Below are 25234 nucleotides of genomic sequence, written 5' to 3'. Positions count from 1 at the left end.
TGGACTCTCCTGCCAGGACACCCGCGAGCGAGTCTGATTTAGCAGGTAAAGCACCGGCTGGCCTCGCAGGGCTGGAGGAGCACTGGCAAAGGGGATGCACCTGGATGCTGGCCGAGGTGGGGAAGGTCACGGTGCGGGGGATGCTGGGCGAGGGGGCGATGCGCAGGTTCTTGTGCCTCTTGAGGCGCTCGCAGAGCAGGCTGTAGATCGCGCTGTAGTGATCGTACGCGTCGGCTCGCAGCGACTGAGAGGCAAAGCGAGAGCGGTCACCCCTCGTGCAGCGGCCAAACACATTTTATACTGTGCTGGCACTGCTCAGCTGCCACCAAACACAGCCAGGGATCAGCAAGGGGAGCAGGAAGGAGGCGCCAGGTCTCACCTGCACCGTGCGCTCCTTGTCCAGCCCCATGTCCGCCATGGCCAGCAGCACGTCCTCGTTGAGCGGCTCCAGCTGCCTCTCGGTCTTCAGGTGCTGACACTCTGCTATGAGCTGCGAGGGCACAGGCACACAGTCAGAGCTGACATTCCCAGGGGCACGCTGATGAGTCACAGCGCTCCCCAGAGCCCGAGTGCCGGGCTCTGGCTGCAGCTGGCGTGAGGTCTGATGGCAACCGAGCCGAAATCCACTGCCCCAAGCTCCCAAAGCCACGGGGAAGATACAAAAACGTATGTAGATAAGGAGTGATGTGGAAAGCGAGGCCAGGAGACACAGGAAAGGGAAAGGCCACGCCTGGGAATGAGTGTGCCCAAAGAGCAGAACCAACACTGAGGCACCACGTGCCCAGAGTCACTGAGCAGACCCTGCTCGCTGCTGCTCACCCTGTCAAACTCTGCATCAGCCTCCCCCAGCTTCATCCACTTGTGTTTGCAGATCTGCTCCATGGAGAGCCTCTTGCTCGGGTCCAGCACCAGCATGTGGCGGATCAGGTGTTCACACTCTGCCAGGGAAGAGAGGTCGGGTCACTCACAGGGAGGGACACAGCTACTGCAGTTCCCTCTCCAAGCTCCCCTCTGGGAAGTCACCTCACAAAAATACTGCTTCTCTCCTGCACTTCACACCTGCTGGGCCCCCAGCGTGCCACACTGCTGCAGACATTGATTCCCCTGTGCTAGGAAGGGAGGAAGCCACCCTGGCTACACGGAGCCCTGTCACCCTGTCCCTCCCCATCCTGATGTGAGTGGCTTTTGGAGGCTGAGAGCAAAGCACCCTTAGAACATTCTCCACTCAACAGCTCCCTGTGAGTGACTTCTCCATCCTGTAACAGCTGTGCTGTCAGCAGGAGTGACTGCTGAGGCACTCCCATTAAGGCTGGGATCTCAGTTTGATTTGAAAGCTCCACATTTTAGCAGAATTTTCTGCACAGAGAACATCTTCCCTAGATAAGACAGCAAGCAAGGAAGTTTTCAGCTGGGAAACTCCAGGCAAAATTATTCCTTAACCTGACAGCAGGCAACCAAGTACCTACACATGACTCTTTGTTAAGATGATTTTGTATTAAAATTAAAAGCTGATTTTATATGAAAATTAATCACACTTTCCACACCCAAGATTTATTATTAAAGTGTTTTGCAGCAGCAGGACACAAACACGCATCTCTGACGGGGTTGTTGCTGGAAATTCACGCCCCTTAACGCTGTAAAAAAGCTAAAACTGAGTGAGGTGCAGTGCAAAGCCCCACCTGCCCAGCTGGCTGCCCCCTGTGATAATTGATAAAAGATTCGTGTTAATCACAAAAGCATTAAGGTTTGTATAAACCAGAATACTAAGCTGTGATGTGAAGCATGGACACTAGATAATGGAAATTATATGATAAAATAATTCTGTTTAAAATCACCTTGTTATATTATGTTGTATTATGTTACATTATAATATGTTATGTTTTCCAAATAAGTTGTATCGGCTACCAGCTTACAAAATCGGACTTGCAAAAAGCCCTTCCTGCCTTTGTCTGATCAATGCTGCCTATCCCAAAAACCAGACTCCCAGAACTTCTCTGGTGGTTATCTACACGGACCAGATGGCTATCTGTGACTGATTATCACCCAAAAGCTTCGTGTAAAGATGTTTATTCGACCACCACTGCTTATGACAACAAAAATCCAAAAAACTGTTGACTACAACGAGAAACCACAGTGTAAGAAGAGGCTGCAGACCAAGGTTGGGTGGAGCGTGGAGTGGGCAGTGACCCCTCACGTCCCCCAGCGCTGCTTGCTCTTCCTACATCAAATAAAGCAATCTAAATTTTGCTGAATGTCTTCTGCTGAGACTTTAGTGTCTCATTTGTAACCCCCCCCTTACCTGTGGACATGAAGAAGGGGATGCGGAATTTGCCGCTGAGCACGCGCGCGCGCAGGTTCTGCAGCGTGCTCCCGTCGAAGGGCAGGGCCCCGCACACCAGCACGTACAGCACCACGCCGAGGCTCTGCACCCAAAACAAACCCCCGTCAGCAGCGCCACACACAACCCAAACCCACCGCTGGGCAATGCGTGCTCCTGGCGCCTCCCCGCAGGGAAAATACGGCACCAGTAGCCAGGATGCAGTTCTGGAAGAGTTTCTTTGGAAAACACTTTTTGCTGTGTCAGGGCTTTTCTCCAAGACGTGCACTGAGCACTCGGGAAGCAAAGCCAAACAAACAGAGCAAAAATCAGATCAAAGTGAGAGAGAAAGAGGCTCATCACATACCCAAATATCAACCTTTGGCCCATCGTACTCCTTGCCTTCAAAGAGCTCTGGAGCAGCATAGGGAGGACTCCCACACCACGTTTTCAGGAGCTGGCCAGGGGTGAAGATGTTGCTGAACCCAAAATCTGAAAGAACAAAGAGAACCGATGAGAGGAATGTGATTCACTCCAGCTGTCCTGAACAAATGGTATTTCAGTAACTCGCTGAGTCTGGTAAAGTCACATACAATCCTGTAATGGCTAACTGGCACACAGACACTGGAAATGGAATCACTGAGGTTAGAAAATACCTCCAGGGTCATCGAGTCCAATCTGTGCTCAATCTCTACCTTGTCACCAGCCCAGAGCACTGAGTGCCATGTCCAGTCTTTCCCTGGGCACCTCCAGGGGTGGCAGCTCCAGCCCTCCCTGGTGCCCTGAGCTCTGGGCAGCGCCAGCAAGGACAGAGTGCAAAGAGAAAAAGAATGGGAATTCTGATTTTTCCAGAAAGCACTACAGGGGCTGCAAACTTTGGTTATGATGGGCAGCTCTGAAAACAGAGTCAAATCCTTCACCAAGAGCAAATAACAAATCCTGAAAGAGAAAGGTCTTCACCTCACAGGCAGCCAGCCATCAGCTGATGTGGACACTAATGGCATTCTCTGTTAATTAACCTGCCTCCCCCTGGCTCACAGCTGGGACCTGCACTGCAAAGGGCAAGGAAACCAGTCTGGACCCAAGAGAAAGGAGCTGGTTCCTGTAAAAAGAAACAATCTTCACTAAATTTCCTTCCTTTTTCCCTCCTCAAATGAATTGAAGCAATCACAGTCCCAGAGAGGAGTTCTGAGGTGTCCACATATTTTTTTCTAACACACTGAAGATTACCCAATATTACCAGTTAATTACCAATTAATTAGCAGCATCACACCAAATTCCAAGTGAGGATCACCAGTGATGGCCAACAGCTCTGTGACAGAGGCAGGCAAATGCCACCAGCACTCCCCAGAGTGCACTAACTGGTGAGTCTGTGTTCCCTCCTGCTGCTCCCCTCAAAGGATTTTCCATGACCTAATTCCAGGTGACTCCTCTCCTCCTTTGCACAGCATCCACAGAACCCAGCAGACCACCTGGTGCTGCTCCTGCCAGCTCAGCTCCAGGGGGCACAGCTGAATTCCTTCTCCCTGTCCCTTTGCAGGGAGGAAATTCTCACTGTGGAGATGATTTATGCATGTGGAGAATGCCTAACGCAGCCTGTTCCTGTGGAAACACCTGGAGCACACACCAGGCTGCTCCAACCCCACCTCAAAACAGAGCAGAGAAGGTAAATGTTCTTTAAAGGCACCGTGGTATCAAAACAAGGTATTTACACACCCGTTGGGTTTTTACTGCTGGCAGTGAAGCCATCTAAACCTCCAGTCAGCCTTTGGAGGACAATTCCAGGGAAATAGCACACAGCTGCACAATTGTCTTTTCCACCTCTGCAAGCTTTGGAGCTGTGTCTCACGTTCAAAGCAGGATGTGTAACAAGTGCCTGAGTTACAGCCACGGAGCCGGCACTAAACGCTGCAGCACTGGATTTATTTCCCAACACACAGCGTTTGTATCAGCTTTAGACATAAACTCCTGATGACTGGGGAATTTTGGCACTTCCCATATATTGAGCGAGTTATCCTGGTTCAGTTAGTTTTATTTGTCCTTGCAAGTACACGAGTGGGCTTTGAGCACCCGAGGAACCACCTGGATTTTCCAAGGAGTGCACAGCCGGGAGCAGCTCCAGCCCTGCACAGGTGAGGGGCCCAAGGTGCTCCCCCCACTCTTCTGCACAGGTCACAGCGAGTGCCAGCAGCAGGGGCAGGGCTGTGCCATTCCAGGGCTGTGCCATTCCAGGTCCGTGCCATTCCAGGGCTGTGCCATGCCAGCTGGCAGCACCGCGGGCTCGGAACAGACACGCAACAGCTGCTGCCTGCACCCTCCTCTGCTTCCTGCAGATTGGTCAGCTGGGAAACTTCACCCCTTCCCCATCGGGTTGAAATTCCTCCAGGGACTCACAGCTCTCTTGGACAGGGAGAGGAGGTGGGGAGAAGGGAAGGTGCAGAGTCTGTCCTTAGGGAACGGCGCCAGCGGGTCCCAGAGCTGTGTGCTCGTCGCACGGATCTCGGGGTGGAAGCTCTCCCTGTGCAGAGATGCTGCTCTGCCCAGCCCCGGGCACTGTGGGGAGGTGCAGCCAGGCAGGTCCTGTACAGGGACACTGCTCCCAGGCTGGAAACGGCTTCCAGATCCCACCTGTGCTGTGGGACTGAGGTCAAGGCTGGGGAAAACATCAGGGCTTTAAAAACTCAAAGAAAGATCACAGGAGGATTTGAAAACCCTGGAGCAACTAAGCACAAAATCTAAACCAAACAAAAACACAAATTACAACTTAAATAAACTTTCTTAAAATCTATGGCCAAGGAGATGCATAAATCCAAATCCTCAGGGAGCAATCAAGTCTCATTCCACAAACAGATGCAGAGGGAAAGAGCCATTTCTGAACAGCAAGGTGAGTCACAATGATGTGATACAGGGAAAATATTTAAACCAAACATCTCTGCTACAAAACAGTGGGTCCAGTCCCTCAAGTTTCCTTGGAGTGGAGCTCAGGGAGTGGCTTCAGTCTCTGCCCAACAGGATTTCATCCTCAGGAGGGGAAGGAGCAGCCGAATGCAAAGCGATGCATAGATCGGATTCCTCTCCGAAACCATACCCGGCAAGGCCGGGCTGTTTAGCAATCATCAACTCCTGGCTGAACTCTCCAGCTGGGAGCACAGGGAACGCAGTGCCAGCAGCTACTGACTCACACTCTGAGAAGGTACACTGGAGAAAAAGCATCCATGGGAAAAATGAGAGCGAGGGTCACAGCACCGGGATCTCGCTGTTTACGGAAAAATAGCGAAGCAGCAATCAATCCAAACCCAACCCAAACAGCGAGCACCAGTGGCACCAGCAGCACTGCCCACCCCGGGGCTGCAGGCTGGGAGCTGGGACCTGCCTGATGCCAGGCAAGGCATTTAAAGCTGCAAAGGGACGTCAGATGGAAAGTGCCAGAAAACCTGCACTGTTGAGAGTCTGAAAAGCTCCAAAGTTTGAGTTAGACACTGTTAATGGGTTTGGCAGTGAGGGTTCAGCTGGTTCTCCACCAGTGTAACTGGTGTGTGCATTTCTGTAGCATTTCTCCTGGGAGGTCTGGTGTGAAGCAGATCTCTTGCTATCACTGTGGGGTTTTTTTTTGCTCTTGAAACAATGGAAGAACCGGTGTCAAGTTGTAATTGATGAGTTATAGGGAGAAAACTTAATACTTGGAAAATCCTATACCATAAATCAGCTTTTCCAGGCTACTTTTCAAAGCACTACAGCATCTTCCTGCCAAGGCAAACACTGCCACCACCAGGGTGGGGACTATCTCCTGGAGTCATTCTGGGAGCACAGATTTGGAAAGAAAATAGTTTCCAACTCCCTTCGATTAAAAAAGGTTTCCACAATTTCCAGAGCTTCTCAGCCTGCTCATCTGGACATTTCTCCAGCAAATCCAGCTGAATTCCAGTTTCCACCTGGGTTAGTTTTTAACTTCTCGCTGTTTGCCAGGCACCCTCCCCTGCACACAGAGCGGATTTTTCCCGTGAACACAAGATGGCCTCAAACCATTAGTGCAGCCTTTGCACAAAACACCAGAAACTGCTGCTCAGAGCCCTCCCCAGCAGCCTCCCCCTGAGCTCCACAACCCCTCCACTCCCACTCCAGGAGCTGCACTCCTGCCTCATCTCTCACTTATCTCCTGCTCCCAGAACAGTGAGGGGCAGGTTATCATCCCTGTGCCAAGGAGGACGTGGCTCACACTGTTAAGCACCAGAGGGAAGTCCATGAAGTCCATCTCTCCTTCCTAGTCCTTCCCTGCTCCCTCCTCACAGCCAGGGCATGAAGGAAGCATAAGAAGTCGCTGATGACTGTACCACAAACCGAGTGTTGAACTCTAATTTAACACCTCCGGATGGTACATGAGAGAACAGCGACAACGAGCTAGGCTGCTTCCTTTCTTCAAGATGCTATCAAGATAGAGGAGAATCTCCCACCTCCCAGAAGTAAAATTGCTAAGACTGAAAAGTTTTGTAGCCCTCAGCACTTATAAAAAAAAAAAAAAATTAACGAAGTTACAAACCCTTGCAAAGACAACAATCTCACCCAGGAAATCTGCTGCGAGAGGAGGCAACCAAGTGCTTTCCAAAGGTGCCCTGCTGTGCTCTAGGCTCTGGGAGAATTAAATGCTGAGTACAAGATCTACCACTTCCAAAGCCCATGAAATGAGATGACCAGGGCAGAACCACAGAATATTCTGAGCTGGAAAGGACCCATGAGGATTGAGGTCAACTCCTAAGTGTTAAATCTTGTTGGTTCAATTGGTCATAATCCCACCAAGCCCAATAAAGCCAAGCCTAGTCATTGTCCCACAGAGATGAGCCAAGGCTCAGTCTCATGGCCAGAGGATCACAGACATGCAGCTCTGTGTTAGGTCAGGACAGAAATGCCCAGGGAGGGCATTTAGTGACAAAAAAAATCCCACTGCTCTGCAAAACTCATAGCAGGCAGTGAGGGGCTGTGTGTTCAGCTAGCTCAGCTCCTGTCCCTGCAGGGAATACAGCCCCAGAGCACTGAGGACACTCTGGTTGTCACACCACATCAAGAATGATTCCAGGTGAGCAGTTTCCCCTTCACTGCTCCACCATCCACCTTGTCATCCCTGCTTTGCCATTCCTGCTCTCTCACCTAGCCTGACCTGCTCTGAAGAAGCCCTGAACCACAGCAGGACTCAGAACAAGGTCAGTTTTGTGATACTGTCTCACCCATCAGCCAGAGGAGTGAACGCCTCAGTGTCTGCAGCCTGGGAAGCCAAACTTGCCTTTTTTTCCTTCTTCTTTTACTTTGCACTACTTGAAGGGAGGTATAAATCTCCTGGCTACAACCTGGCAGTTTCAGCTCTGGGCAGCAGGCCACACAGAAATCCAAAGCTTCCTTTAGCTGCACCGCGTTTCCTTCTCCCTGAATACCTGGAAGCAGCCAGTGCCTACATTTATTAACTCCTGAAAGCAGCTGCCTTCCTCCCACACCGCTCAGCTTAGCTCACCTGCTATTTTGATGTTCAGGTTTGCATCCAGGAGGAGATTCTCTGCCTTCAGATCCCTGTGGACTATGTTACGACAGTGACAGAAGTTGACAGCAGCCACAATTTGCTTGAACTTCCTCCGGGCTTCCTTCTCGGCCATGCGCCCGTGGGCCACGAGGTGATCTGTGAGGTGAAGGAGAACACAGGGTTATGGACACAGGGGCTTCCTGTGCTCGTGGAGAGAGCTGGGGAGGTTGGAACAACGTGAGCACAGCGTGGTTTGCAGCTCCAGTAGACATGGAAGAGGCAAAAGCAGGGATCGGGCACACTGCTGCCAACGAGCCAGCCTGGGCTGAGTGAAAGGCTCTGAGATTAATTTTATAGAGAGGATGCCTGGAAAATCAGAACTGTTTTGTACACAAGTGCGAAGGTTTTAAAATCTTTTTCTACATCAGAATAAAAATGAAGTTTTTCCAGCCTTTGCCTTCAGTCAGACCCCAAGCCTTGTACCACATCACCTCGAGAGGTGCAGCTTCCTGGCCACGTGCCATCCTTCCTTCCCCCTGGTTTTTCACAGGAAATGTGTCTTTGGTCTAACATGCCTCAAAGGTAACTCCTGCTGGAAGCACTGGGGTCCCAGGTAGTGGCAGCCACAAGCAGCTGCTCACCTCAGCTCTCCAGCCAGCACAGCCAGCACCAGCTGCAGGAGGGATTTAACATCCTCCCTCTCTGTGCATCGATGCAACAACATCCTTGTGAAATCCAAGAAAGCATTTCATTATAAAAATGGAGCTGGCCTCCACTACGGAAATCTGAGCACTCCCAAATATTTTGCTGAAAGCCTGTACTCTCACTCAAAGGTAGTGCTTGTTGCCAGCTGGGCTTTCCTTGGAAGCCAGCACTGCACACACGGACAGGAAAAGCCTCTCCAAGAGATCACAAAGGCAGGCACACAGCAGTGACCCAGCTGAAGTCAATCCACTTAAAACCTGGAAGCACCAGGCTCACAGAAGCCACTTGTCACTGTCCCACGAGTAGGGATGGACAGGCAGGAGACAGGCAGAGAAAGGAAGCCTCGCTTGAGGAGGTTGTAACTCCTTGGTGGAGCCATTGAGTTGGCCTCAAAACATCTCTGGCCAAAATTAGGCTGAAATGATTCACATCCCTCTCTGAACGCCTTTAAACTGGGGGCTCAATACAGATATCTGTTCTTGAAAATAATAACAATAAATCACTTGTGCAGGTTTCTCATCGGGTGGTTGTGTTTTTCCCCAGTCACCCATTCATTAAAATACCTGTGACATAATTGACTCGCAGTAAATACTAATTACCAAGATCCATCAAAGCAGTTGTGCTGCTCCTGACTGCACAGCAACCTACTTCTGCCTTTGCCCACTCATGTTGTGCAACAGACTCGAGGTGTTTTTCAAAGAACTTGTCAATTAACTCTTGTTCATCGCATAAACTTATTCCATAAGCAAATGTGAACCAGGGCTGGAGAAGGAAAAGCATCACCAAGTCAAATCTGACCCTCGGCTCGCTCGCTGGGCAAAGCAAAGTGACCATCTCAAATTGCCCCGTCGTATTTCATTAAGGCATTTGCATGGCCATAAATTTGTTACTCTAAGGAGACTGACAGCAGAGCACAGCAAGGGCTGCTCCAATTTAAGCCACTGATCAACAGGTAATAGCTCAGCTCCTAAACAAGGTCATTCACACCTTCTGCTCCCTGGGATTTGGGAGCCAGCCTGTCCATACAGCAAATGCCCTTGAAACAGAGCACAAGGCTCCAATCTATCAACAATTTCTGAAATATTTTAGGAATTGTCCTGCAGGCAAGAAAGCAAACCCAGCTACTGCAGCAGGTGTCTTTGAGCAAGGCTCTCCTAAGTGTATTTTTGCCCAAACCAAGTTCACCAGTCCCAGCACTGCTGGTGACACCCTCATTCAGTGCTGGCACTTGGGGCACCCCCTGCCCTGTGCCTCTCACCCAGAAAACTCTGCTGCCCCTCTGCCCAGCCAGTCCTGCTTAGGCTGCAAAAAGCCCTTTTTAAGTTAGGTGTGAAATTTCACTTTTGATGAAGAACTGGGAGCAGAGGCCCAGGCTCTGCACGTAGACACAGCTCTCTGAGCCCACTGACATTTCTGCACCAGCTCCAGAGGAAGGACAGAAACAATGAGGCTACAGAATACTTCACATACCACCAAGGGCAACTGTATGCCAAAATTAACCATTGAGAGCTTAGTCTGCACAAACCTCCCATGCAGTGGAGGTTACAGAGCTGACCTGAGTGTTGAGCTGGGAGCCAGCACCCTGCTCTGAGCACCCAGAGCTGGGGTGCACAGTGATGCTCCTCTGGGTGCCTTCCAGAAGGGAAGGAATGCATCATTCCCTTGCACAACCCTTACCGACATCACTCACTGCACTCTGTACTTACATGAAGCACCTGACGCTGCTCTCTGTGTTAAAAACAATCCAATCCTACACTGAGGAAAAATCACCTTTGGTTCAGAGAGCACTGACACACAAGTTTCCACTCCCCGCCTCTGGACAGACGCCTCGTGCTTTTAAGCTGCTTTCTGTCTGGAAAACAAACGCTGATGAAGCTTCACATCTCCTCTGTGTGGTGGATTAAGTCACATTTCCAGTGAATTTGGTGACCTTGTGATGTCAGAAGCAGTCTGACCTTCTAGAGATGGGCACCACAACACTGTTTAATGTGTCTGCCTAGTTCATGCTCACAGAGCTCAGGACAAGAGGGCGGGTGGTGGGGAAACAGGGCAGACATAGTGACCACATCAACCAGATGATAATTTTCTGAATTTCCTGTGATTTTTTTGTTAATCAACCAAGAACACATATTCAGTCAGTGAGGACTGCAGATTATTTACAGTTTTCATAGTAAACAGCTGAAATCAAACCAGATTTTTAGCCTATATTCCATCTGACCTCAAAAAAAGGACACTCGAGGGACCTGGAACAGAGACCACCCTATGTTTAAAAAGAGACATTCATTTCTCCATAATGTCAAACCAGAGACCCAACCACACGCAAAACACGGACAGGGACAAAAATAACAATTTACATTTGGCTGCTCAAGCCCACAGCAAACCCAAGGCCTGTCCCTGGTCCCTGCTATGCAAACAAAGTGAATTATCAAACCATTTCCAGTAAGAGATGAATCAAAGGCTCTGACGGCACAGCTTGGCTGCTGGAGGAGCACTCAGCCCTTTTACTGGAAGTTTGGATAAACAGGTGGTGCAGCCCTCCCAGGTGCTGACCCAGGATCCCTGCACAGGGACAGGCAGCACTCACTGGCTGTGGCCATCTAGAGAAACCATCGCTCCTTCAGCTGGAAATTCTCACCTCCAGCACTGCCTGTCAAATACTGACAGCACCTTGGTACCCTTCAAGCCTTGGGAAGTTTTGAAAGCATCAGGGAAACAACTTAAGGTGTGTTCCTAATGAAAACTTGCAGTTCACAACAGCACCATGCTGTAACTCTGGTTCCATGGGGCTGCACTCAGCCTCAGCCCGGGCATTCTTTTGGCATCCAGAGAACCACAGCTGTCAGCCCCCCTGAGCCTCCAGCACTACATCTTAAAGCCTATGTCATGCAGGTGTTAAAACACGACCAAAAAAAGAATAAAGGAGATTCAGCACTGGCCCATTTCCCAGAGAATCCCCAGTGCCCAGTAAGAGGCAGGGTGACAGTGGCTGCCCTGCCCACACACACCTCCCACACCATCCCCGTGGCACATCCAGCCATTCCCAACAAGCCCAGCTGCCCTAGGAGGGGCAGGCACTGGGGTGAGGCACCGTGCAGGTGAGGTTTTACCCAACAGGAGAGCCCAGCTGCCCACGCTGCCATCGACTTTGTCTCCAGCACACGAGGACGTGAGACCCTTCAGCTGGAGATGCAAGGACTGCAAGGAAACCTCCCCAGAACGGGCTCCTGCTTCCTCCCTGCAAATTGCTTCCGCTCTTAGAACAAAGTCTTCGTGGCTCCCCAGGAAACTCTGAATACAAAAAGCTGAGACTTGAGTCTTCCCCTCTCTGCTCTTGAACTGAGGGCACTGCACAAAAATCCTCAAAACTGGGTAGAGGGGCACGACCTCCTGGCTTGGGTCAGGAGAAGCCTCACACTATTACAGAGCTGGCTGCTCCCAGCTATCAGTGAGGATAAAATGCTGGGCAGCAACATGGAAATTAGCCATGCTAATGAGCTGAATTTACTACAGCAGAAAATCTTTCAGAAAGCAATTAGGTTTTCACTTCGACTCACGCAGAAGGCTATTTTTGTAACCAAAGAATTCATTCCAAGTTTGTATATGAGCTTGCACATAGCTCTGGATTTAAAAAAAAAAAGATGAACCCATCTCTGCCAAATTCAACAGAAGAGGGAGAAAAAGTAAAAAGAGCTTTATACTTTTCTGTGGTGATACACACCCAAGCCAACTCCAGGGCATGTGCAGGTGAGTTTGCTGTGCATGGGAAGGCGAATTTCACAAGCCTTTGGAACTGCTGAGTGTGTCCAGCACCATGATTCATATTTGAATAAACAACTGGAAGGCTCATCAAGTCAGTTTTTCACCAGGCAATCCACACTTCCCAAACATCAGCTGTCACTTGCTTCCCCTTCGGCTGCCACCTTCTCAGGGAGAAATCCAAAGGACATGGACAATATTGACAAGAACCATGGCAACCATCTACAGAGGTACTGAGGAACTGGTGGCAGTTTGTAGTGGCTGGAAACCAGCACTTTTCAGCTTTTATTTTCCTTAATTTGGGGCTTCTCTTGCTTCACTAAAAGCTTTGTCTTTTACTACAACTCAGCTTCTCCTCAGAGAAGTGAGAAGTGAAATCAAAAGTGAATCTTCTGCAATGACTGACGAGGACAGGGGGATTGCTCCCCGGAGCTGTCAGGCCACGTGTGACTGTCCTCACTTCCTTGATTGAAGCTAATTCAAGCACACAGGATTTTCCCCCTTTTTGGAGGCTCTGTATTGACAAAGCCAGTATAGACCAGTGTTGCAAAATCTCTGTCACCCAGCACAAAATTCCAGTGTGCAAGTAAATTCCTATTTCTGTCAGTTTTGCTATTGTTCACCAAACAAATGAATAAATCAGCCCACAGTTCTTTCAGCTGTGCTGCACAGATACTTTTTTCCCCTTTCAAGAACAGCTCCTGTGGTCAAGAACACTCAGCCAAAACTCTCTGGGACAATGGTGCTTGGAAGGGATGTAACCAATGCTTGCTAAGATAACATCAGATATCAAAAAGAAAAGACAAGGCATGGTTTTGAGCACAAAACACTCCAGAACTGCAGAACTGCCTGTTTCTTTGAAAGCTACTGACACACCCCAACAGTTCCACTATCACCAACAAGGTTCATATAAGCAAAGCATTCAGCAACACTAAAATCCAACTGCATGACTATTTCCAACGTCTTTAATCCCAAAGTGAGCACGAAAGAGGAGCAGCACCACCTGTCAATGAAACCCAAAGAAGAAACAGAGGTTATGGGGGTTATTTTTCCATGGAGTTGGTCTCATTTATTCCTTTACTCCTCTTGTCAATGGAAAGTTTGCAGGCTGAAGGGCACCTCTTGGCTGAAACAAGAGAGTGTGGTGGCTATTTTCAGTTTACTGTAGTTGACCAAGTGCATTATCTGATTAAAGAATGCAATAAATGTACTTACCAAATATTTCCCCTCCACTGGCATACTCTGTCACCAGATAAATCATCCTCTCCGTCTCCATAACCTGCACACAAGGACACACAAGTGACACATAAGGAGACTGCTGAGTGCAATGAGAAATAAAACCACCTTTATTCCTTCTGTAACACACATAACTGCTCTCATCAAATCCAAACTATAACCTTCCCCTGCTTTCCAGAGCCATGTGCAGGAATGGACAGGAACTGGGGCCAGTAAGGATGAAACAGCAACTTTCAAATCCTAAATCTGTAACTACACATAACCCTTCACCTGCATCTTCCTCCTGCTGCTCTGTTTCCCCTCCTTTAGCATTTGCTCCCTGGTCTTGTCCTGTTCCAGCAGCCTGGGAGACTTCTCAGGGCTGCTACACTGCTCTTCTCCCACCCTAAACAAAGCCAAGCCACAAAAGTCACCTCTTCAGTATCACATCAGAAGCTTTAGATGGAATGAAACAGGTTTAAAAAGGTTTTTGGCTTAAAAAAAAAAAATAAAATGGTTTAAGGAACAAATTTGCAAAGAAGCACTCCCTGAGTACCTTGTAAGTGCCACAGTCCCTGCAAGCATCTCACACATGGTTTGGCCAAAGGAGCTGAACATTAACCTCTGTCACTTCTACTCAGTTTTAACTCTTTGGAGTCCAAATAAATATCTGTATCTCTCAAGCACAGATGGGAAACAGAGGCCTTTACTCCTCTGCTCCCATCACTCTGCTGCACCTTCCTCACAGAGGGGCACAACCAGCTACCTGTGTAAAGGGCAGACCACGTGGCTTCTGCCTCTGGGGGTTTTGTTTGCAGACAAAGAAAACGTCAAACAAGCTGGCAAAAAGAAGTCTGCAAACAATATTCCAAAGCAAGTCTGCTGCTAGTATTGATCCCCTTCCAGGAAAGGGCTGAGCAGATCAGCAGGGCCTGGGGGCCACAGGGAGCTGGGCAGGGAGAGGAGAGCTCAGTCCTGCTCCTGGGCGAGATTTACTCCCTCCCTTAAAGCGAGAAGGGGAACCTGCATCCGGTTTCAACTGGGAAACTGAGAAGCACACAATGGCCATAAACAAGTGGCAGGAGGCCAGCCCACAGCGGAAGCACCGTGTCCCAGAAAAGAGAAGGATCAGCTACACTTTCCCCCTGCCCCTCCAATCAAAGCACTTTGAGACCTTGAAAACATAAAGGGCTTTCCCAGTTCCAGGTAGAAGGAATGGAGGGATAACTCTGCAGGAAGTGCTACTGCACAGTGTAGAGCCAAGGGATGGAAACTCCATGGCAGAGTGCTCCTACCTGGTACAACCTGATGATATGTGGGTGGCAAAGCATCTTCATGATCTGAACTTCTCTAAATATCTTCTTCAGGTTCTCTTCATCCAGCTGAGTCTTATCTATGATCTTTATTGCAACCTGGCAGAAGGGAAACAGGAGAGAAGTTAGTGACCCAACTGCACTGTCCACACAGCAGCTCCCTGCAGCAGGGCTGATAAACCCCAGCAGGGATGGGAATGGGGGACAGTGTCAGGCTTCTAACAATTGAGGTATTTATTTATCTGTTTTAAACCAGAAGTGCTCTGTAACGCTACACTAATGGAGTTTAAACAAGTCTAAGTGCTTCCAGTCAGCTGCTCTCCAGTCTCCAGGATTTTCCCTCCACCTCCCTGGTGCTGGCAGCTCCCAGCTCATTTGGGCATGGACTGCAGAACCACCAGACTCCAAACAATGGAGTCAGTTCTGTGCTCAGAACCACCTGTCCACCGAGCACCCAGTTTCATCCACACACAGACAATAAGGAAGGGAATCCTTTCTGGAATGCTGGGATGAACAGGAGAGAAAAGGCAGAGTGAAACCTTGATGGAGTAAACAGCTGAGAGAAAAAGCTGCTCTGCCTGGCAGAAGAACATCTGCCCTGCTGCTTCTAAATCAAATTTCAGCTTTAAGTACCTTCCTCCCCACCATGAGACACCCCAGCTCCAGTCTGGGGATTTGTGGATGAATTACCATCCCCCAGCAGGTTTTCTCGCTCGGAGATGCCTCTCCCTGGGAAAAGAACCGCTCTTACAAATCTCCTGGTTACTTTTCTGGAGAGCCTAATTTACACAAGTCCTTCCCAGGAAGGCTGCAGGATCATGCAAAGGCCTGGGGAAGGGCATGCAAAGCAGCGCTGCCACGAAAACCACTGAGGATGCACAGCCAGAAAAAGATCTGACACAGAAATGCTCGGCTTGTCCCAGACCCCAGTAGGACAAGGACAAGTGCTCTGTGCCCAGCAGCGTGCCAGGACCACGGGCACAAACCCACAGGGGCACACGACCCAAACACATGTCCCTCTCCTAGTGCCAGCCCCAGGCCAGGGCTAAGGGATGCTCTCACAGGCACACACACAACCAAATAAAAACAGCTTTGGATCCTTTAAGGGAATCTTTCTTTAAGGGAACAATCTGAAGCACATGAAAATTAAGCCCCATATTCTATGATCAAATCCCTGCCAGAGCAATAACCGCCCTGCATGTGAGCAGAACCCAGCAGAATCCCGAAAAGGCACCCAAGTACAATAAGCTGTTTCTTTCATTTGAAACCTTTAATTCAGAGCGCAGGAACGCTTCCAGCCTTCCAAGTCACTGAGCATGCTTCCTCCAGCAGGAGCGGGAGCTGAACGGCTGCCAGGTCTGGCACTCGGCGCTGGGAGCTGCTGGCAGGAGCGGGGCTGGAGCCCAGGCACGAGGTGAAACAGCAGCAGGGGCTGCCAGGAACCGGGGCTGGCATTAACGGGGTGCAGAGCCCCGGGACCTGCACCCAGAGATCCGAGCACAGCAAAAGGAACGGGCTGGGAAAGTCGAGAGAGACGGGGGAGCTCTTAAGAAGAGCTCCCCACATGATTTTCACCCAAGGTTTTCCTGCAAGAACGGGCTTTTGTAAAGCTTGAGCATAAATATACATAAAAGCGAAGAGAAGCTTCCTCTGAGAGCAAAGCCAAGATGTCTACCCAGAGACATGAGTCATTTTCAGGCCCAAAGACGTAAATGAAAATCCACAGATCTGGAGTATTCCTAAGCTCCTTACTCATTCCCAGCTCTATATTTGCTCTAAGGAACTCTCATTTCCCAGCTTAATTATATGGCTCGAGCTGACACTCTCGGCCAAGTTCAAGGCATGCCGAGCATCTGATTGCACCCAGCTTGGTCAGTAGGGCCAGACACAACAGAGCTGAATTCCTCTGGTTTTCCCTGATAACCCTGGGCAGGGAGGACCAGGCTGCCACCTCCCCTGTCCCCTTGTGACGCTGTGGGATTTACACGTGGTGAGGGAAACTCCACACCCACAAGACACACAATGCCTGGATCGGGAGCAAAGCACTCGGGAGATGTTCTTCTTGAGAAGGATCTCACCACCCCCAGCTCAGCCAAGCAGCCCCAAACCCAAACCCATCCTCAGGAGTTATGAGGAGGAGAGACCTGAAGGGGTTTCTTCCAAGTGTTTTCATTCCACACAAATGCCTCCAGCGACTGATGCAACATGAAAGGCAAAATTCTCCTGAAAAATCCTGGGGAAACCACCTCGTGCTCCAGTTTCAGGAAATGCAGAGTTTCCTCAGGACCCTGCGAGGGTGGAATTAGGAAATCCCCTCTGCCCTGGGCAGCAGGGACACGCAGGGAATTCCAGGGATGGGGGCTGATGTTCCAGCCGGGGCTCTGCAGGGAGCTGCAGCTGGTTTGTTCCAGAGAGCTTTGCTCTTTGGGTTCTTTTAGAGAATCGCTGTTTTTCCAGAGTTTAAAGGTTTTCCAGAACAGACCAGGTTGGTTTCTCCATTCCTGCATTTCCTAGCTGGCTAAAATTCTCCCTTCCCTCAAAAGATGGTTTTTGGGATTTCAGCTGAAAAGGGACTGGCTGAGCAGCAGCCACACTGACTCCATCTAAAGCTCAAGGGATGGCCACAATGAATTCAGCCCTTTATTTCATTATTTATTTATTTATTAGAGATTATAAATTGGAGAAAAACAACCAAACAGAAGGATATTTAGAATCTTTAAGGGAACAAATTAAAGCACATGAAAACTAACCTTCATATTTTACGATAAAATCCTTGCCAAGGTGATAACTGCCCTGCCTCCAAATATCTATCTATCTGTCTGTCTATCTATCTATCTATCTATCATTTATTATGTATGCAAAAAGAATCCGTTTCAGGTAGTTAAAATAAACCCCAAAAATCGAGTGCATTCCTTCATGCTTACAAACACCACATAAAATAGAGAGGAAGACTAAACATCATTAAATAAAGCACAAATTCAGGCACAAGTAGAAGTGGAAGAAAACCATGATCTAAATTCTCAAACAATGAAATACTCTAAAAAAGGAGTCTGAGAAATTAACTATTCTTTTATCAGAAGTTAATGAAGCTTACAGGCAGGAGGATAAATGCCAAGCCTGGAGCATGCATGCTGCTACCAATTAACAAAATGTTCCCGCCACTTGTAAACAGTTCATTTATTCCTTCTTGCATCCAAGTAAAACTTGCACTAGTAATTTGAGGAAGGAGCTGTTATTTGGGAGAAATGACAAGTTGCTAAAACCAGTTTTTAGAGAGCAGGTGAAGTGTTCAAACTGACACCTGCAGGTCCCTATGGGGACCCTGCTCTCCGAAGCCAGGTGGGCTCATCCATTGTTTTTCCAGATTTTTCTTCTCCTGGTGCACCCCAGCTGAACACTGCTCTGTAATTCCCTGACCCCAAAGCTGTGCTGAGTGTATGTGCACGCTAGGCAAAAGCCTTTGTGGGGAGGAGTGGAAATTTCAACCACATGAAAGCAGAAGGGGGAGGTGGGAAATGGAAGGAGAGGCACCGAAACTCTGGAAGGCCAAAAGGGAGCACAGAGTTATCTGCACACCCCACGGCAGGTCAGGAGGGACAGGAGGCAGCAGGTTGGCTTCAGTACACCCCAAAATGCTCCGAGATGTGAGCTCCTGGGGACGAGCCCAGGCTGCCCCTCTGCCCTGAGCACCAACCACCTCCTTCTGCCCAGCACATGAAGCCTTGACAACCCTTGCTCTCAAACTCACAGGATTCTCCTAAAATTCCCAAAGTGTAACATAAACAACATTATGAACTCCTATTTTGCTCTGAGATACCAGATTTTCAAATCTGGCAGCCACCAGAGCTAAACATGCCAAGGTGAGGGGCTCTGAAATGAGACACAAGGCTTGGAATAGGAGGGAGCAGAACATCGACTTGCAGGAGTTAAAATTTGTATGGATGTCTTGTTTCTCAGCTGAGTGTGGATAATAATCCAGACAGACTTCCTTGAATCCACAGGGCCCTGCCAACAGGAAGGGAAATGAACTGCTGGGTGCCCAGGCGGATGGGCAGGGAGAGGACAGCCACTGTGCCCTGCACTGCTGCAGCTGCTTGGAAAGGCTCTGAGACAGAAAGAGGTGGAAGCACGGTCTGTTTTCAGTGGAAAGGAGCCATGGGACACTGCTTCCTTTCATTTCTGTGCTGTGAACAAAGGAAAAAGCCAGAGACCCTGACCTGGGCTAAAATCTCCTCCTTCGTGCCATGCATCTGCTTGGATCTAATTATCATTCAATGATAAATAAAATTTCTTGCATGAGTGATATTTCCATAAAGAAATCACCTTTTCCCTTCCAGTTCAGTTGTTTCTGCAGTGACCCGAGTGAAAATCAGAAAACCCCACTTCTCCCAAAAGGAGCCCGTGTGCTCAGTGTGCTCAGTGATCACTGTAAAGTGTAATTATGGCAGTGGCATTCCTGTAAATCAGCACGGATCTCCTCCATGCAACGGGAGCCAACAGATGGCACCGGCAAACCAACTGCATTGAGAAAATCAACATGTTTATTTGGGAGCAAGACATTTCCTAGAACTGTCCCGGGGAGTCCTCCTGCTCCAGATTCCTCCTGGAAAAGGCTCAGTAAACAGTCCCTGGGTGTCCTGTGCCATGGATGGAGGTGTCCCTGCAGCTCGGCTCCGGTGTCACCCCGAGGGCACACGGCAGAGCTGTCACCAGAGAGGGTCTCTGCAATAAAACAACAAACCTGGAGAAGGCTCATCCACCCCAATTCCTCCTGCATTTGCAGTTAGCAAAGGAGCCCCCTCCTCTCTGTCCACTGCAGCCTTCCTGTGACAATGTGAGCTGTCACAGGGGCTGACAGGGAACAACTCTTCCCAGCTGCTCCTGCCTGCCACAAACACTCGGGAAGCTCGGGAACACGGCCTGTTTGGATTAAGCAGCTGCTGGAGGGGTAAAAATCACCCCTGTAAGCAGATCCTGGAGCTGCACAGGAGCACTCCAGCAGAAGAGACCAGAATTACAACAGAGAAGGGGGGAAAACGGAGGGACAAGGAAGTGCACACTGGAGATATGTATGAGCTACACACAGAGGCACTCAACTGGCATATGGACACACGGCTGTGATAAAAACACAACGTGAACTCCAGGCTACTGCAGGTCGTGTCCTTCTCGGGAGCTCAGCTGGGTGGATGTCACTCCACAGCTCCCGTATGGACACTCGGATGGCAGAGGCACATGTTTCTCAGGCAAGCTGTCAGCACAAGCCTGCTGGTGTGTTTGGGGTCACCAAAAGCGAGCTCTCTCCATGCAAATAGGCAATTTGTACAGTTTTGAGTCATAAGAAAGTGCTCCACAAAAAGGAAGCACTGACACTGCTGATTCCCAGACTTCTCTTGGCAAGCTCATGGGTAACCAGGGGCATCTCCTCCTCAGAATTAACTAACCAGCAGAACCTACCTAAGTCAAAGTGATACAGCAAATAAAACTAGGTCAGTCTGCAGCAACATCAGTGGCTTCTGGAGGTGGCACAAATGCAAATATTGGCAGCAACTGAAAGCAGGAAACTGAGGACGAAGATGAGCACAGAGAAGCTGCATTTGCTCAGGAAGGAAGTTCTCACCTTGTCCACATCCCTCTGCACAATCAATGCAGGGACTTGTGTCTTGCACAAGGTGAAGGAAATACTGATGGTGTTACCAGAAAAGTCAATACATCCAAATCCTCTTGGCTGGCTGCAGTGTTAATACCCGGCTTGTGTGAGTGCCGTGCTCTGCCGTGACCTTTCCTTGTCCCAGAGGGAACACAGCCGGGATTTCAGGGCCAAAGCACAAACCCCACATTCACATCCACGGCTCAGAGAACCAGCTACACCCAGGTAAGAAAAGCTCATCATTTCAGGACATGTACAGCAGCTTACAAATGTCACAGGACAGGAAGCTCACCTACAGCTCCCCCAAGGATCCCAGCCTTGATCTGTGCTGCATTCCTCCTTTCCCAGACCTGGATTAACCCTAAGCCAGCAGCTGCAGCTTCTCTTTTCCAACAGAAGCCATCAAAAAGGTCCAAGAGGTGAGTGCCCCCCACCTGACACTTGATGCTTCACAGCAGCAGCCTCAGTGCCAGTTCAATGGTGACTTAATCCCAAATGCAAACTCTTTCCCATTCCGGAAGCTGCAAGGGATGACAGGTAAATTCTGTCCCCTTCAGCCACAGTGAGGGGGAAATAATGTCCTGCAAGCCACGAGAAAGCTTGGTCACGTTGCTAGAGCTCTACTTGTCACACTCACCTGGATGCCAGGTCCCAAACCCTTCTTCTCATTATTTCATCACCTGGGGCAACAGCGGGAAACAACAGAGACTTGGAGTTACCTGCCCCGGCTGACAGACACGACATCAGAGCATGCTGAACAGCATCAAGGGCTTTGGGATTGCAGAGAAAGGCACGGGAAAGGGAGCTGGAGATGCCAATTAGATAAACAAACCATCCTGGTGCACGAAGAACCTCCCGCTGAATACGGGAGGTGCTGCGAGGGCGAGCTCCGGGAATCATCACCTCGGGCTGCAAACACAGACCTGGGAAGAGGCTGAGCACAAGGACTGGCCACAGTGCTCCACACAGGGCTGGGAAAGAGCCTCTCCAGGATGTAGGAATTACCACATATCCCCACAAATGGCTGCTCAGCAAGTTCCCTGGGCTTCAGGCTGACCGGGACTCAGAGGACCAAGCAGCAAACATCCACAGCTTAAGCACAGGAATCCCTTAAGCTACATCACATCTACTTCTAGCCCTTATCCTTCTTAATGACGGGATTTCCAGAGCTTTTTAAAGTTCTGGTCAGACACTGAATCTCCTGGTCGCTGCCAGTGCTGCCTTTTTCTCCTGGGCTACAGCAAGAGACTGCACGGGACTGAGCCGAGGGCAGAGCAAGTCTCAGCACAGCAGACTGCAGGTAGCCACACCTAACCACCTCAAACACAGCACGGGATAGCCACACCATTCCTGTCTGCTGAATTCCACCAGATTCACACCGGGCCGTGTCTGCATTCCCACTGACCTGCCTTTTCATTTCACACTCTGTTACAGGAGAAAACCCCTCCAGCCCCAACAGCTTCAGCTGACATTTATGCCAGTAATTTGTTTTTAGTTCAGAAGCCTTGTAAAATTCCTGTAATGCTTCCCAGATGCAAGGCTGAGAACTTCACAGGAGTCAGAATGTGAATTAGAGGTGGTATGGAAAATTATTTATCCTGGTGAGAGAAGAGAGCAAACCACACGGACAAATGTCAGCCTCCAGTGAGAACTGCCACCCTGAAACACGTCCACATGTCCATCCACAGACAGCAGGCACCTAGAGCTGCATCCTGGGAGGTCAGTTCATCCAACTCCTCCATACCTGGACCAGAAATGCAGAACATCTAAGAACAAATATTAAAAATGAGCTTAAGCCGAAGGAAAAGAGGCTGAGGTAAAAGGCAGGTTTAAAAGCTCCTGCTTGTAGCACTAGCAGGAATTCTAGTGGGATGCAGCAGGACAATGCTGAGTGGAAGGAATGAAGGCTGAGCCCTGAACACGGCTGTGGTGCAGCCCCACGATCTGCTGACAGGCTGCAGCACTACCTCCATGGCTTCCATGCAAATTAAAAGCACTCTTGGCACTTACTACACAAAGACTGCGCTTGATAATTAAAACCGGTTTTTAAATGCACTTAAACTAGTGCAGAAGCTCATGGAGGTGCATTTAAATGGATGCAAACTGGTTAACTAACAAATGTGATGTGAAAAAGCAGAGCCTGGTCACGTAAGCTCGACTGTTTGGCCAAGGAGGCTCAGATCCAGCCTCTGTGACAGCAGATGGGAGCACTGCAGTCCTGCTCAGGCCTGACTGGAGTCCTGCTTGAGCTACAGCTCAGCCCCCCAGCCACCTGCAGACAGGCAAAGCCAAGAGGTGAATCAAATTCTGTGAGACATTTGCCCACCTTGGTCCTCTTCCAGTCCAGGTCTCCCGTTCAAACCAATTGCTTAATTGTTCTCCCCTCAATTCAGGCACTGCAGCCTAAACATCCCACGAGAACAAATACAGTTCAGTTTGCCAACACCTTGAATACCCATTTGTCAGAATTATTTCAGGAGACACTGGTTGAATACTGCAACTGAGTTCCATGCAGGATTCTGCCTCCAAACCTCTCCCAAATTGCCACTGAATCATTTAAAGAATCCCTGAGGTTGGAAAAGCCCTCTGAGATCACCGAGTCCAAACTGTGCCCAATCCCCACCTTGTCACCAGCCCAGAGCACTGAGTGCCACCACCAGTCCTTCCTCAGACACCTCCAGAGATTGCATCTCCTTCCAATACCTGTCAGGAATTTGTGGACAATGAGAGGGTCCCCCTTGCACCTCCTTTTCTCCAGGCTGAGCCCCCCCAGCTCCCTCAGCTGCTCCTCATGCCTTGCTCTCCAGCCTTGGAGAGAGTTGCTTAGCAGCAGAGTTTTGGAAATGTATTTGCACGCAGGAAGAAATCTGTGACAGCAGGAGATGCATCAGGAATGCTGCTGTGGAACAGAGCCCCAGCAGAGACCGTCCCTGAGAGCAGAGGGGCCACGAGACATGGAGTCCACCTGCCAGGTTTCATGGGAAAGGCCTGGCTCAAACATCAAGACAAGTCTTTAAAAAGCTGCCAGGATATTACAGCAAGCAGGTTTCGAAAGTGTTATACAAAGTTCCCTGGATTGTCATTTTGCTCTAATTCAGTCGTGACCTGGAATTGCAAGTGACAGGGGAAAATAGTGCATTTCAGGTACAGAGTGTGCAGTCAGAGGCAGGTTGGAATTATTGATTATAAAATAACAAAGCTCGGAAATAAGGAAATTTAGAAGCTGCTGTGCATGAATTGATGTGTTGAGAACACACTGTGCATTTTAGGGTTTGGGTTTTTTTAAGCAATGCTTATCCTGCAAAGAACACTGCTTGGACTGAGAGGTCTCCCGAGAGGAGAGGGAATACCTCACCTCACTCCTGTCTAACAGGTATGGAGCACCCAGCACTGGTGCAGCACGAGTTAAGAGCAGCTATTTTTTAATGATAGAAAATGGCTATTTTTTAATGAGAAAACCAACACACGCAGCAGGAGCGCCCTTGGCTGGGCTCCCCAGCCTGCTGTGCACCACAGAAATCCTCCTGCCATAAACTGCATCCTGGGAAAACACCTGGCACTGCACCAGGACCTGCAGCACAACCACAGAGTCATCTGGGCTGGAAAAGACCTCCAGGACCATCGAGTCCAACCTGTGCCCCATCCCCACTTTGTCATCCAGCCCAGATCACTGAGTGCCACATCCAGTCACTCCTTGGACATCTCCAGGGATGGGGACTCCAAACCTCCCTGGGCAGCCCCTTCCAAAGTTGAACAACCCCTTCTGTGAAGAAATTCCTCCTGATGTCCAACCTGACCCTCCCCTGGCACAGCCTGGGGCTATCACATCCTCTCATCCTGTTGCTGGTCACCTGGGAGAAGCTGCCAGAGCCACAGGGAGCCTTTGCACCGGCTTCCAGTTGATTTCCTGAGGCTCCATAAGGGTTAAAGCCAAGGACTTCTGGAAGATATTAAGCACCAATGTCTTGGCTTCCCTTCTGCAAACAGCAACAAGCTCCAGAGGAATCTGTCATCCCGTATAACAATCCCTTTCACTCAGCCCCAGCAGCCCGAGCGTGGGGCTGGCTCCGTGCTGGGCTCCTGCTCCGGATCCTGCTCACATTCCAGGCAGGAGCCCGGGCTCTGCAGCAATGCAGGCATGCATGGGAGCTGCAGTGTGCAGCTACACTCACCAGCGGAACAGCTCCTGGTTACAGCAGAAGGCTGCAGGAGTGTTAAATATCACACTGGGATCACCACACAAAATCTGAGGTGACAGGTAAGGTGGGAGGAGTCACTGCTCCTCTTCATATGCCATCAGATCCATTTGGGAATATGGGATTCTGGGCTCTGAAACAGACTTGCAGACATTTTCCCAATCCTGTAAGTGTTGGGTCTTTTCTATACCTAAGTCAAACTATCAGGAGATTCAAAACAAATGAAAAGCAACAGACGCACACTTGCAGAAGACAATTTTTTTCCCCAATATCGAAGATTTCAAACGTATCAAATGCCTTTATTTCAGTATTTATGATTTCCATGTGCATCATCCTGCCACAGGCAGAGACTGCAGACACTGCTCCTCTGCCAGCATCTCTGAGATCACAATCAGGAGGTGACACCATCACCTTTATTTCTAGGATTATTTTCAAGGTGCCAATTGCATTAACCCTACGTGACCCGGAGCACACTGAGCAGGAAGGGTCCAGGATTTTGCCAGGGAAGGGAGAAATAAAGCACCATGCCAGATCTGGATGATACACTGAGGAATTTTTAGACGCTGCGTTTGCAGCAGG

At 49.5% G+C, this 25234-nt stretch overlaps 1 protein-coding gene across 5 annotated transcripts in view; it reads right to left on the bottom strand.

Annotated features, from left to right (window-relative positions):
* The window catches only part of SIK3 (SIK family kinase 3), a 69296-nt gene that overhangs the window by 19298 nt on the left and 24764 nt on the right, over nucleotides 1-25234 (bottom strand). For all 5 annotated transcript variants that reach the window (XM_014884647.2, XM_088177901.1, XM_014884648.2 and 2 more), the window contains exons 2-9: nucleotides 14795-14911; nucleotides 13500-13563; nucleotides 7818-7979; nucleotides 2685-2809; nucleotides 2300-2423; nucleotides 820-938; nucleotides 380-490; nucleotides 101-244 (exon numbers count right to left, since the gene is read on the bottom strand). In XM_014884647.2, coding sequence (XP_014740133.1) covers nucleotides 101-244; nucleotides 380-490; nucleotides 820-938; nucleotides 2300-2423; nucleotides 2685-2809; nucleotides 7818-7979; nucleotides 13500-13563; nucleotides 14795-14836 — 891 coding nt within the window. In that variant the 5' untranslated portion in view covers nucleotides 14837-14911. The remainder of the gene's footprint in view (nucleotides 1-100; nucleotides 245-379; nucleotides 491-819; nucleotides 939-2299; nucleotides 2424-2684; nucleotides 2810-7817; nucleotides 7980-13499; nucleotides 13564-14794; nucleotides 14912-25234) is intronic.

Source organism: Sturnus vulgaris, chromosome 23 (genome assembly GCF_052056855.1).
Source record: "Sturnus vulgaris isolate bStuVul1 chromosome 23, bStuVul1.hap1, whole genome shotgun sequence".
Classification (NCBI taxonomy): domain Eukaryota; kingdom Metazoa; phylum Chordata; class Aves; order Passeriformes; family Sturnidae; genus Sturnus; species Sturnus vulgaris.
Note: the sequence above shows the minus strand (reverse complement) of the source record. Positions and strands in the feature narration are given on the sequence as shown.